This window comes from Gymnoscopelus braueri (genome assembly GCF_963280865.1).
Source record: "Gymnoscopelus braueri genome assembly, chromosome: 3".
Lineage (NCBI taxonomy): Eukaryota > Metazoa > Chordata > Actinopteri > Myctophiformes > Myctophidae > Gymnoscopelus > Gymnoscopelus braueri.
This window is the reverse complement of record NC_137612.1, coordinates 15,564,138-15,578,553: the sequence shown is the minus strand read 5'-3', so window position 1 is coordinate 15,578,553 and position 14,416 is coordinate 15,564,138. Positions and strand designations below refer to the sequence as shown.

Genomic DNA, 14,416 nt, shown 5'->3' with positions numbered 1-14,416 from the left:
CAGTCCACTAGGGGGCACTATCACACAGGAGAAACAACACACAGTATGTAGAGCAGATATGAGCTCTGAACACAACAGTAAATAGAAAGCAGGCTTTCTACAGGTTGGCCTTCTGTGGAAAACCACCAAGGTTACTACCAAGATAATCCATAGGTCTAATATCCTTTAAAACCACCAAGGTTACTACCAAGATAATCAATAAGTCTGATATCCTTTAAAACCACCAAGGTTACTACCAAGATAATCAATAGACATCCTTTTACACATTGTATATACTTTATCATTATTTTCAGGTTATTGGTCAAACTGATCAAGGGATAAAAGAGAATTTATTTTAGGTTATGCGTAAATAAGTTTAAGAAAATCAGAGAATCTGTGATCTTCTTCGAGCCTCTTTGACAATCGATTGGTGTTCCCTGCAGAGGAAGAGGAGGAGCTAAAGCAGGACGCGGGAGACGTAAGTTTTTTGTTTACTTACTTTGTCCTAAAGATTCTTTAGCTAAAATATATATATTTAAGCAAATATTGTATGTTTGGGAACGTTTGGTTGACGAGTTTTTTTTTGTCAGTTTGTACGTTGCTGTCGGTTTATGGGCACTAGTGGTGTGTAAAGTAGCTTTAGATCAAGACTTGTTGTTGACATTTTATATCTACGAGACTAACGAGAGTCTTAGCCCCCCCCCCCCCCCCCCCCATTTTACACGGGAATGTCACCAGTAAAGCCCGTATTTCTCCAAACATGTACAAATGCAAAATATAAGGTGCTTACCCGCTTGCCCCAAATATTAACTAGGTGTCCGGTGTGTTTGTGCAATGTATTAGTCCATATGTTTCAATAAAGAAGTGTTTTAATCCCATCTGTGGCGGTGTGGCCGATTCTGTCGGAAGTTACCAATGGGTGGTAGTGACCGGGCGCATTCATCCGGTGAAAGCCGGAATTACACTCAATGTAAACGGGAAGTAAACGAGGGGTCTGTAATGGCGTTCGGCCACAGACGGGATTAAAACACTTCTTTGTTGACAAATATGGACTAATACATTACACAAACACGCCGGACGCCTAGTTAACTTTTAGGGCAAGTGGGTAAACACCTTATATTGTGCTTTTGTACATGTTTGGAGAAATACGGGCTTTACTGGTGACATTCCAGGGCAAACTGTCAATACTTTTACTTCTACTCCACTATATCTCAGAGGCAAATTATAATTTGACTTGTAACAGAGTATTTCTACATGGCAGTAGTGCTATTACTTTTACTTAAGTAAAACATTTGAGTACCTTTTCCACCACTGATGGGCACCACCGTGGTCTTGTTTAGTTTGCAGCTAGCCCCTACGGAACCTCTCCCTCCGCTATGTGGCTCCGAGATGAGGTTCCTCGTTGTTTCCTGCCGTTTGCGGTCGACATTGTCGCACATTTTCCACTTTACATGTTACCCATCTTACCCCTTTCTGCACATCGTATCCAAAAAGCAAAGCATTTGCGCCACTCTCTCAGATGTTTTAAGTTCTAGCGGAACATAGCAGCTTCCAACGAGTTGAAGAAAGTATTTAATTTGCCTCGGTTTTCATCCGGTTCCATAAAATTTTGCATTAGAAGATGCAATTCAACATTTGACCAGTAGACAGTACAGTCAGACATTTGGGGCCAAAAGGATAACACAAAAAAATCCAGTGGACTTGTTTCCATTGTGGTCTCATGTATTCAATTCATTACAGCTTAACAAATAACACCAACATATAATATCATTGAATGCCATCTCCTTTCTATGGGAAAAGTGAGTTTACCTCCTCTTTTGCCGTCCTGAACGATGGATTTTCAGGCCTGTTTTGAAGGAAGCCAGTGATCCACATTTTTTAAGGGATGGTGTCAGGGCATCCTACATTTTGGTGGCAGAGTAGTAGAAAGATAATTTACCCATGTAAAATGTATGTTGTACAATATTTACGTTATGTTACTGTTTAGTTCATATTTAAAGGGGAATTTTTGACTAAAGTTTTATTACCTTTTCTATGACGTTATGATATCTTAGGATGAATGGTACAGTGAAAAAAATTCATAACTCCACCCCTGGTCCGCTACAGCTTAAAAGGTGCGCGGATAGGCCTTAGATTAGATCACATATTTTAATAGCTTTTTATTTTTATTTTTGGATCTGATGTTCATAGTGACAGAACACTATGCAACCAAAAAAAAAAAAAAAAAAAAAATCTAAGTCTCGCTAGATGAGATTGAAATCTCGAGATTTCAATCTCGTCTAGCGAGACTTCTGTTCTTTTTTTTTTTTTTTTTTTTTTTGGACAGTGTTCTGTCACTATGAACGTCAGATCTCTCACAATTTTTTTTTAAAAAAGCTATTAAAATATGTGATCTAACCTAAGGCCTATCTGCGCACCTTTTAAGCTGTGGCGGCTCAGGGGTGGAGTTATGAACATTTTCTACTGTACCATTCATCCTAAGATATCATAACGTCATAGAAAAGGTAAGAAAACTTTAGTCCAAAATTCTCCTTTAATGTGAGTGTTTATATCTATATTATGATTTATTTACTAAAACAGTGTGACGTTGGATTGAGGCAAAAGAAGAACACGGTGTCAAATTAGTATTAATGCTCCTGGATGTTGGAATACATTGTTGAGTCGTTTTGTTTATATACATTCTGACAGAATATTGAGTGGTTTAGAAGTATTTGATTTGTAGATTGTTCATTGGGCGTGTGTTGGGCGCGAGGAGTAGGAGGACAAAGGCTCTACCTCCTCCTGGTGGGGGCTCCTCACGGGCAAATGAGTCAGTAGGATACAACAGCAGTGACAACCAGTGTTGCCAGATTCTGTGAAAGAAACAAGCAACCAGGTCTAGGAAAACCAGCCCAAAAGAAGCGACTATGGGCCACATGAGCACTTTAACATATACATCAGCATATATATAACATATATATAACATATACAACGCGTCGCATCGCGACGCATTGTGAGCTTGTAGATCTGCTATTTTCAAATAAAATATTGCGGGGAAATTATAATACGCAGATCTGGCAACCCTGGTGACAACACACAAATGTGTGTGGGGAGGAATTAATTGGCATAACGACCAAATTGGGGAGAAAAAGGGGTAAAAAAGAGAGAAAGGCAGTAAGCGTATTGAAGTCTCCTCTTTTCAGGGCATAACATTGTCAGCTGGTTGACCAGATGGAAGGAGCTGCATGGATGCATTGGGGGGCTGTGGAGACCAGAGAGACTGGCCTGGAGACGTTCACAGGGGGAGGAGGAGGAGAACATATTAGCACCCCCCATGGCCTGGAGGATCACAGTGATGGGAAAGTGGCTGGACATCCCAGTGAAACAGAGGTTAGTGGATTCAATGTGATCTCCTTCCTTTTGTAAAGGTTCACCGGTAATGACTAGGGCTGGTAAATTAATATTCGAATTTCGAATATTCCTCTAATATGGGGCAAATATGTATATTCAAATATGAAAATTAATATTCGAATTAAAAAAATAAAATATTAAAATAAAACAATGTATATTGGAACTAAGCACTTGATACATTGTTTTTTGTATTGTCCCTGTCAAATAAACATATTTTTTTTTTTACAATAATAATAATATTCGAATATATTGAAATATCTGCCAATTTTTAAGACCAATATTCGAATATCATTTCTGAGGAAAGTTACCAGCCCTAGTAATGACACACATGACCAACATAGTCTGGACGGCAGGTTGAAAGTGTGTGTGTGTGTGTGTGTGTGTGTGTGTGTGTGTGTGTGTGTGTGTGTGTGTGTGTGTGTGTGTGTGTGTGTGTGTGTGTGTGTGTGTGTGTGTGTGTGTGTGTGTGTGTGTGTGTGTGTGTGTCCAGGTGAAACTAGAACCTCCACAGATCAAAGAGGAACAGCAGGAGAGGAGTCCCAGTCTGGTCCAGGTGAAACTAGAACCTCCACAGATTAAAGAGGAACAGGAGGAGGAGCTGCTTCAAAGACCAGAGGGTGCTGATGCGTTGACATTACATACAGTTATATATGGATCAGATTATGTTCTCCGTGTGGAACATGCAGGTAGATCACAACCAACTAGTGATGACCAGCTCCTCTCTTCACACTGTTCTGAACGTGATACTGAGGACGGTGATGAGCGGGAGACCTGTGAACAGCGGTCGGCTTTAAACGCACTGAAATCGCACAAGACACAACGTGTGGAAGGACAAAGGTTGTCATTGAACAACGAGCTGTCCCAGGACATGAGATCATCAAAACAGATGCCATCCACGAGTCAAGCTTTTGTTGTACAGAGCGTGGCTTTTTTTCACGAATACCATCTGAAAACGCACATGAGCACTCATACAGCTGAAAAGTCCTTTGCTTGTCCAGTTTGTAGCAAAATGTTTACTCGTAGATCTGATCTGAACAGACACGTGAGGACTCATACAGGGGAAAAGCCCTTTGCTTGTGCAGTTTGTTACGCCAGCTTTAATCTTAAACACAATCTGAAATCGCACATGAGCATTCATACGCATGCTTGTACAGCTTGTAGCAAAACATTTATTCGTTGCGATAAAAGACACATTCGTCAGTGTCGGGGAAGTTCCATTGTAAAGGTTTCAAAAATTCTGCCCAAACATTCAGAGTCAGACCCATTTTGGGAAATCCAAAATGGCCGCCGGAAATGACCCTCGATTCCTAAAAAGGTGATATAATTATGACATTTTGACTGACTGTGCTAATTATAGCTTTTACCCGGGTTCCCACAAGGTCATGAAATTCCTGGAAATATTTTGAAATTAAAAAAACAGTTTTCCAGGCCTGGAAAAGGTTTGGAATTATTAATCAAATGTTTTGGAAAATGTTTGGATATTCAGTACAGTATCCTGTATACAGGACGTCGCGTGACAAAAATAATAGATCTACAAGCTAACAACACGTTGCACCGTGATACGTTGTTAGCGTGTAGATCTGTTCTTTTTGACACCTCTGCTCGAGTCTGTCTTGTTGCATTGATGGCACACTGGTTTAAGAGCCTCATTGTTGCACCATTATGATTGCTACAGGCCTGGAAATGGGATAAAATACTTTGGAAAAGTTTTGAAAATGTATTATTAATGTGTGGGGAAAATGGCTTAAATTCAAATTCAAGATGGCAATACAATTCTTGAGTGTTCAAAAGTCTGGCTCTACCTAACCCTACCTCCTGTCACATCTGAATCACTTTCTTTGAAATCGAAGCCGAAGATGTTTCTGTTTACTGCTGCTTTTTAATGAGGTTATTTTATTCTTCTTATTTTCTATACCCGTTTTAAGTGTATTCAACATTTTTTTATTATGAATACATCACACTTTACATTGCCCTTAATGTTTTGTTTAAAGCACACTGCCTTGCTGAAATCTACCTTACAAATAAACATGCTTACTCTAATGGGAAAAGCAGTGCTCCCTCTTCATTACACTGTTGTTGGAGCGATCCATATAGCATATTTGTAAATCAATTTATAAATCAAAATATTATCATAATTACTTGGTCCTTACACTGTTTTGCCTATTATGTACACATTATCTCCATCTTAGCCTTCTGGTGTTTGTATTCCACATGTATGTAAGTGCAAGCTACTGGGTCAGAGAGCCCGTCCTGGTTCTGTCTTGGACACATCCAAGCCCGATTTATACTTGGTAGTACAGCGGTGTCGTGGATATAAAATTGCAGATCTATAAGCTCACAACGCATCACATCCATGACACGACGTGAGCTTACAGATCGGCTATTTTCGGTCCACAACACTGTCACACAGTACAACAAGGCATATGTTCATCACTTGGACATTCACTTTTGGAACGTGCACGCTAAGTTTCACGGCCATCGGACAGCTGCGTTCATGATTTGAGGTATTTTTTTCAGAACGGGCCACTCCTGAAAACTTTGGAAGACAATCTTAGCCAATCAGGATGGAATATGAAAAATCAGACAGATCCAGAATTAAATAAGCCTGGATTTAAGACCTTGCTAGACCTTGTTAAGCCAGGATGGTAAAGCCAGGCTTCACGTATTCCTATGAAAGTCGATAGCAGAATCCTTGAACTTGACTAATCATGGAGCCCAAAACCAGAGCGGCGTTCTTCTCTGTGGCTGAACAGCAGTACAGCGCTGCAGCAGCTCATGGAACAGTGGCGTTCCCAGGGCAGACCCCCCCCCCCCCCCCTACGAAGGGGGGTTATAATTCAGTTAGGCTTAAACATGAGGAGTGTATAGTGAATATTGGAATTATCGCCTACTAATCTGCAATGCGATAGCCTATTATATGCGCCATGCATGCATCCAACCAATATGTCTGAGTCTGCTCAGGAATGTGTCAAAAACTAAAAATCTCCATGAATTGAAGGCTTCATGGAGTGTGTAATTGATAGAAAATAAGTATTTCTTTAGTGAACTATTCTTTTAAGTGTCTTGTTCAGGGACAGTTTCACACATTGCTGAGGCCTGGGATTGAACCTGGGATTTGCAGTTTGTCAGGCAGGCTCTCTAACCATTCAGCTATGGCCACATCATCAGTAGAGATTCTAAGGCGGTTCTACTCTGTAACACTAAAGGGGTTTCAGGGGAAACCAGCAAAATTAGAAATAATATAATAAAAGACTGTCTTGCTAATAAAGCGTCATGTCTCTATTTTTTTTACAATGTATTTGATATTACCTTTATATTATTTAATAAATGATGAATTTCATCCTCTATATATTGTCCAGCAACCTTTATAATAAAGGCGAAAAAAGATAGTAGACCCGTAGGAGCCAGATTGCTCAGGTGCCGAAGTGTCTGTGCTGGGATTCGATCCCATGATTTTGTGATCTGAAAAACTCTTCCGACTGAGCTAAAGCTGGGGAACATCGGAGTAGCTGCCTTATAAGCACATGTCACACTTTCAACTCCCACCCTAACCAGGGTCTAAAACTTTATATTTGAAATCCGAACGTTTATGTAGATGAATGGGTCAAAAATTGAGAAAGTGCAAACACCAGGTTGAAGTTCATCAGAGTGAGGTTCCATTAACTACCATAAAGAACATAAAGTAAAGCAGGCTAAAATGATTATGTCAACCATAGAGTTAAAAAAATAAGGATGTCAACCGGGGCAGGGACATTAGCTGGTATTATTATTATTTTTATATAAATGCATTTGACTACAAAAGGCAAAAAGTCTCGTGACTATCAAGTATTTTGGTCTCATGTTGTTGCCGCGACACCTGCTGGCTGAAAAAAAGTCAATGCAGGGCTTTATAAACGGCACTGACAACATAATTATTCATAGCATATTTGTATTATGTATACATTACGTAGATAGATTACTGATAGCATGGTTTCTATGTTGGTGGGAAATGCAAGGTTTGTGCGTGATGAATCTAAAACTTGCCTTACATTTATAGGAAGGGGGAAACAATAATTGACAATTATGAATTATGAATTCCACTTAATAAACTTACAATATCACTGGTGTTCACCGTTCACTTAGGCTACGGGGTTGGGAAAAGCAATCTAAAACTTAAAATGCAATCAAAAATCCATAATTCAAGTTGCACAAAGACGTGTCTTTTTAACAGACGTCTCTACCCACTGGGCACACAATACAACAACGCCCAAACGCCGTGAATACGCCATCCATACGACGTCCCAGTCAGACGTGTGTCGACGTCGTTTCAACGTATTTTTTTAAAAACAGCGCTGACTGAGGTCTGACTCGGACGTCGTATGAACGGCGTATGCACGGCGTATGGGCGTTGTATTGTGTGTGCCCAGTGGGTAAAGAGATATCTGTTGAAAAGACACGTCTTTTACAACTACGTTTTTTATACTTATTATATTATATTATATTATATTATATCATATTATAAATGATATGAGATATCTGTTGAAAAGACACGTATTTTACAACTAGGCTAATGTGTTTTTTATACTTATTATATTAAATTATTTATATTATTATAAATGAAATTTTAAATGTATTATTAATTAACAGCAGCAGTTAGGGGTTGGGTGTCTTGCTCAGGGACACCTTTAAATTACAATGACCCTGTGTGTCTGCTTTAATTAGCTGATAAAGCTAACACTAATTAATTAGTATTAGCTGATAAAGCTAATACTAATTAATTAGTAATAATTTAGCTGGGAAGAGTTCTTTCAGTCATAACCCCCCACCTTTAACTATCAGGAAACAGGGGAGGGACACACTTCCCCCGATGGTCCTCCATGTACATTGATGGCATGGGACTTGATCCTGCAAACTGTCTGTAGCAGAGGCAACCGATCAAGCGCACCACACCACTGCGCCAACGCACCTTTGGGCCCTCATCAGGTGTCTTCTAGTGCTTTTTTGTATTTTGGCCTTGAAAATTTTAAAGTACTACAATATTGAAGAACGGGACAATTGGGATTTGAACATGGAACATCTGTAATGAAAGTCTGATCACTATCCCATTACAGCATCTCTCTGGTTTTGACTTGTTTTTTTGTATTTTAGCCTTGAAAATGTCAAAGTTCTACTTCTACAACATTGAAATATGGGTCGACTGTCAGTCTGTCAGACATTTTTTATAATATAAAAAAAAATCTGTAATATATTATCAAACATCTAACAACAATATGAACTATAGTGTTAACAGAGTGACAATGACATATCACATGAGTCATTGTGAAACAATTAAGATTCATGGTCACACTCTATTTCAGTAATATAATTAAATTGATTATATCTTATTGTATTTATTTCATTTTATTTGAATACAGGGTCATTAAAATGAGTCCATATACAAACACATATGTTGAATTAACTAAGGAAAAACTTGAAGAACAAGGCACTGGATTAAGTAAGCTTGGCTGTTAGCCTGATCCCTACCAGGCTAACTTCACAGCTAAATTTCCATGGTAACTAAGGTAGGATTGCGTAAATTGTCTTTTGTGAAATCGAGTGATGGATAAACTTATCCAGGGTGCTCTGGCTAAGCTAATCTGGCAAGATAATTCAGCTTTCATGAAAGCGATTCATCGCTAATCCTGGCTAAATTAAGCCAGGATAGGTGTTAAATCCAGACTTAACCCCTAATTCTGCTTTCGTGAAATAGGACCCCAATCACATGACTATAGAGATAATGTGATCCCCTTTGTGCGTGATGTTTCGACAAAAATATAAAAAAAATGTGTTTTGCAAAATTCTGCCTCCTGGTGGCGCTATAACAGGACGATGGGGGCAGAGGTTCTGCTCTAGCATCCAGGGAGTGTGTGCACAGTTTCACATCGATTGATCCAACGGTGCCGGAGATTAGCTGCATGCCCACAGGCGGATGGACGCACAGACACACACGAACAGACGGACAGGGGTGAAAAAAAAACATAGTCTCGGCCACGCCTTCGGCCTGGCGGAGACAATGACTCAATCAGAATATTTATTCAAGAGTACATTTGCCTTTTTTTGAAAAGAAACAAATACAAATAAAGAAAATATATGGTACAATTATGTGTATTGATCTCCATGTTGCAGTTAGCATACGGTTTGAGTCAGGATACAGAAAGCAGCAGTAGATACAGTTATACGTTGCTGTGCAATGAACACGTTGATATTTGAGCTAGTAGGCAGTTAGTTCACAGGCCATCCAGTCAAGCTAAGAAGCAAATCATAACAGAGTAACATTAAGAAGACCTTTCCCCATAGGGCTGCTCAATCCATCGAATATAACCAAACATCTTTGGCCATATCATTGATCATGTGCTGGTCATATTATGACACCCGAGCACATATTTCTACACAAATAAATCATCAATACTAATAATTGTGATTACAATATTGAGCAAAAATAATTGGGATTATCACTTTAGCCATAATGTGCAGGCAGCCCTACTTTCCCTTGTGATGACTCATTACTTTTAAATAATAAATGTAGAATTTACCATGTTTTGTCAAGAAATATTATTTTTCAATCCACATTGGAATGCGTCTGAGGAATTCAAATAAGACAACTGACTGCACTACTTTTAACATACCTTATGACACACTGATTTATTACAGTAGTGGTTCTCAAACTTATTCAATGTCAGGGAGGGACCCCCTAATTAATATGTACACGTATTTGGCCGCAGAACCCAATAAAATACTGGCAATTTAAAAAAAAAAGAATAGCCACTCTGGGATCCCCTTCAGGACCCCTGGGGGTCCCCAGACCCCACTTTGAGAACCACTGTATTACAGTATGTGACAGTTATTCTACTCTCGTCAAACAGTCAAGAATGACATTCTTTACTGCGGCTCTGCTCCACTTTGAGTCTCAGCTAAGCTTAAACGTCCCTCTAGATGGCGCCGTTGTGCTGTGTGTCTGTGACGGTCCTATGTAAAAAATCCCTTTTTCAGTTTGAGTAGCTAATGTGAAACAATATAAAATGAACAATATGTTTCTGATAGGAAATACTGATGGATATTAGAAAATATGAGGCCTCTTAACAGCGAGTTGTCTTTGAGTGACTTTCTGTATTGCAGTAAGACACATGTATCTGTCCATCATGAAAAACACAATCTTCTCTTTCTCTCTCTCTCTCTCTCTCTCTCTCTCTCTCTCTCTCTCTCTCTCTCTGTCTCTCTTTCTCGTGGAGGTGTTAGGTCTGGAATTGATCGGCCCCTGGACCAGCCAGTGGCCCCATCGTTCTCTGTCAATCTTTGTCAGAAGTTCACTTCCAAAACTTCTCCATCTCTGGAAGAGACAAAGACATAGGAGACAAACAGTGATACATTGACAGAAAATTTTAGTGCAGATGATAATGACAGAGATGGAGAAAAACAGATATTTGTACAATGCAGATTGTGGTCCCACAAAACCCATGAAACCCCCTCAAGAATCGTAACAGGATTTGCTTTTCTCTTCCAGGGAAGTAGGCTAATAATGACATAATAATCATATACTAACAGTCCAGTTTAATGTAATATCTGATACTTGCAAATCGATGAAATGTTTTCTAAGTTACAGTATATAAGCAACACAATACACAATAAAGCTTACATTTTAACCCATTTTAACCCAGGCAGCCTCTGTCGATAGCTTTAAAGCACAGCTCAAGACCTATTTCTTCACTCTTGCTTTTAGCTGATTCTTTGGTTGATTTTAAAGGTAGGGTAAGTGATTTGCAATTATTCAAATAATTGCAAAATGGGTCTATGTTCTGATAGTGCTCGTTACTATAGAGTGTCCTGTCCATATAAAGAGTCTCCATGTCTCTCCAGCTCTTTATAAAACAGAAAATGTATTTTGTAGTTTTTTTTTTTTTTTTTGTAGTTTCATTTCCAATTTTATCCAACCAGGACAGAGAACTCAATCAGGATATAGATTAAACAAGTGAAATTGGAAGTGATGACACTAAGAAATGAGCAGACAAAATTTTAACTGGAACACTATACAAATTAAGCTTAAAAATGGGTACTTTCTCCTGATTGGCTGAGATTTTGACACCTACCGAAAAATGTATTTTCTGTTTATTAAAGAGCTGGAGAGACAGGGAGACATCTGTTACTGAACAAACACTCTATAGCAATGATTACTATCAGAATATAATATTTTAACCTTTTAACAAAATACTTTTTGTTTTAACCAAAAAATATCACTTACCCTACCTTTAAGCCCTCACTGTATTGCATATTTTAATGTTGTTTTATGCTTTTGCTTTTATTTTATTTTATTTTATTTTTATTTTTTTGCTTTATTGTTAAATTGGTTGCAACTGTAATTGTATTCTTGCTCTGTAAAGCACTTTGAGCTGCATTTCATGTCATGAAAGGTGCTATACAAATAAAGTTTATTATTATTATTATTATTATTATTATTTAGACCTGGAACGCATCTGTGTAACTTTTTCATTTGAGCTAAAAAGCATTATTTTACACTTAATTCAAAAATAGCAGATATACAAGAGCATAGCGCGGCACCGAGTGCCGAAAAATCGAGAAAATGTGTGCAAATTAATATATTTATATTCTTTTAAAGCGAACATTTTTTACTCAAATCTTTGCTCCTGGGGGTCCCTGGAACAGCATATTTTGAGATGGGGGTCCGCGGCCAAATACATGTCATTTTGGGGGTCCTTGACATGAAAAGGTTTGAGCACCACTGATATAGAAACATAGGTTTTTCAGAAAACTGTTGGGATTTAGAAGACATTTGTAGAATCGGCCTCAGGTCTTAATGGGTTAATTGGGTGTGTGTGTGTGTGTGTGTGTGGGGGGTGGGTGGTAAGGGACCTGGTATTATTGGATAGGGGGCACTGGCCCCCCCAAAAAGGTTGAGAAACAACCGGTATAGCCGCTCAGCAACACCAGATGCACTGGCATGGATTCAAACCCCAAGACTCTGCGGTGGTGGGCAGTTACTTTTTTTTTACTGTACCATCCAAGTGCCCAGACTATAAGGTTATGACATTAAAAAAAAAATTGTCATTGCCCTGGGCACAGTAGACAACCTCGGTTAGCTACTGCTGGCCTACCGCTCTCTATCAATCAGCGTTCATTTTGATGACACATTTTTATGTAGTTTTACTCATATTCTTTTGAATACAATTACATTTAGTTTACATTTAGTCATATTTTTGTCATCTGAAATGTTTTTGTTTTAGTCTAGTTTTAGTTGAACTAAATATACGATTTTAGTCGATCTACATTTGATTTAGTCGACTAAAATGTTTTTTTTTGGCAGCCTTTGAAGCCGTCACAATGCCTGATTTGTAGACGGCTACCAAAAATAGCCGATCTACAAGCTCACAACGTGTCTGTGACACATTGTGAGCTTGTAGATATATCAGCTATTTTTCAGAGCGAGACACCCACGCAGCCATAAAATGACGTGTGTGTATAAATAAAGTGTGTGTGTGTGTGTGTGTGTGTGTGTGTGTGTGTGTGTGTGTGTGTGTGTGTGTGTGTGTGTGTGTGTGTGTGTGTGTGTGTGCGCGTGCATTACCTTTATCAAGGTCAACAACTTTAGGTAGCGTGTTCATCACAACCTTCTCTTTCACTAAGTTGTTCTTGTAGTCTAAAAACACACACACAGGGAAGGGTAAGTTACACACTTAAAAAACACACACACACACACACACACACACGCGCGCGCGCACACACGCACGCACGCACGCACGCACGCACGCACGCACGCACGCACGCACGCACGCACGCACGCACGCACGCACACGCACACGCACACGCACACGCACACACACACACACACACACACACACACACACACACACACACACACACACACACTGTCCTGTCCTCATGGTTGGATGCATGTGTAACTAACTCACCCAGTGTCTTGTCCTCATGGTTGGATGCCTTCACCTCTGTCACATCCATCTCAAACTCATCAGAGCTGCTGTGACTTCTGATGGACCTGAGAGAGAGAGAGAGAGAGAGAGAGAGAGAGAGAGAGAGAGATCACAAATAGCAGTACAGTCACAGGCTGTGTGCTAAAAGGATAACACAAAGAGCCCCTGCATGGGCCTTGTTATATTGTGGTCCGTTGTACTCAGTTCATCTGTGTGTGTGTGTGTGTGTGTGTGTGTGTGTGTGTGTGTGTGTGTGTGTGTGTGTGTGTGTGTGTGTGTGTGTGTGTGTGTGTGTGTGTGTGTGTGTGTGTGTGTGTGTGTGTGTGTGTGTGTGTGTGTGTGCTATACTAACCTTATCGATGTCTGTGGGTAAAACTCTGAAAGAAAAGAAAATGAAGACAGAATCAGAAACAAACAGTAGTTGCTATATTGTTGTTGTATATTTTTAGGTGTCCATGTGGTATCGATTAGTCACCTCATGGAGACTTGAATTCAATGTTGTTGTTTTTTTCGTCTCATTCCTAAGCCAATAATTGAATGACCGGCAGCGTTTCCGGTAGAGTCTCCTTTGTGTCTCCTACCGGTCCGCTGGTCATCAAATTATTGGCTTAGGAATGAGAGAAAAGAAAAAACATATCCATGAATTCAAGTCTCCATGAGGTGACTAATCCATAGAAAAAAATACTTTTTTAGATCGGCTATTTTTTGCCACACGACACCATCGTACAATGGAGTATAATTCAGGCTTAAGGTTGGTTCATTTAGTATCATTCAGGCTTAAGGTTGGTTCATTTAGTATAATTCAGGCTTAAGGTTGGTTCATTTACAAACCTTTGGTTTGCTTTCGCCGTGTGACGAGGATGATGATGAGGATGACGAAGGCCAGGAGCAGGAAGGAGGTCAGGACGTAGCCCAGCGGCAACAGGAAGTGATGTCGCTGGTCAGGCAGGATGACGTTGATGACTCGGGGCGACTCGGCCTTGGTGTTGTCTGAGGAGCACACACACACACACACACACACACACACACACACACACACGCACACACGCACACACACGCACACATCACAACACCGACTCAGCACTTAT

At 39.6% G+C, this 14,416-nt stretch overlaps 2 protein-coding genes across 2 annotated transcripts in view; one reads left to right on the top strand and one right to left on the bottom strand.

The window, feature by feature from the left end:
• The first annotated feature begins 440 nt into the window (after positions 1-440).
• LOC308080573 (uncharacterized protein) lies at positions 441-5,390 on the top strand. The gene is made up of 3 exons (XM_080422467.1): positions 441-457; positions 3,162-3,348; positions 3,860-5,390. Exons 2-3 carry the CDS (start codon positions 3,190-3,192, stop codon positions 4,664-4,666), a joined length of 966 nt encoding a protein of 321 aa, XP_080278593.1. The 5' UTR covers positions 441-457; positions 3,162-3,189; the 3' UTR covers positions 4,667-5,390.
• A 3,963-nt stretch (positions 5,391-9,353) lies between these two features.
• LOC308080551 (matrix remodeling-associated protein 8-like) overlaps positions 9,354-14,416 on the bottom strand; it is a 31,064-nt gene continuing 26,001 nt past the window's right edge. The window contains exons 9-13 of the mRNA XM_080422446.1: positions 14,160-14,318; positions 13,681-13,705; positions 13,308-13,393; positions 12,965-13,036; positions 9,354-10,714 (exon numbers count right to left, since the gene is read on the bottom strand). Of these exons, the coding sequence (XP_080278572.1) occupies positions 10,692-10,714; positions 12,965-13,036; positions 13,308-13,393; positions 13,681-13,705; positions 14,160-14,318 (365 nt within the window). The 3' untranslated portion in view covers positions 9,354-10,691. The remainder of the gene's footprint in view (positions 10,715-12,964; positions 13,037-13,307; positions 13,394-13,680; positions 13,706-14,159; positions 14,319-14,416) is intronic.

What these genes read in the sequence shown, in the direction of transcription:
- LOC308080573 (XM_080422467.1), top strand. Translation starts at nt 3,190, where the DNA reads ATGGAAGGAGCTGCATGGATGCATTGGGGGGCTGTGGAGACCAGAGAG. An exon ending in GACATCCCAGTGAAACAGAG is followed by an intron (nt 3,349 to 3,859) that starts GTTAGTGGATTC and finishes GTGTGTGTCCAG; the next exon opens with GTGAAACTAGAACCTCCACA.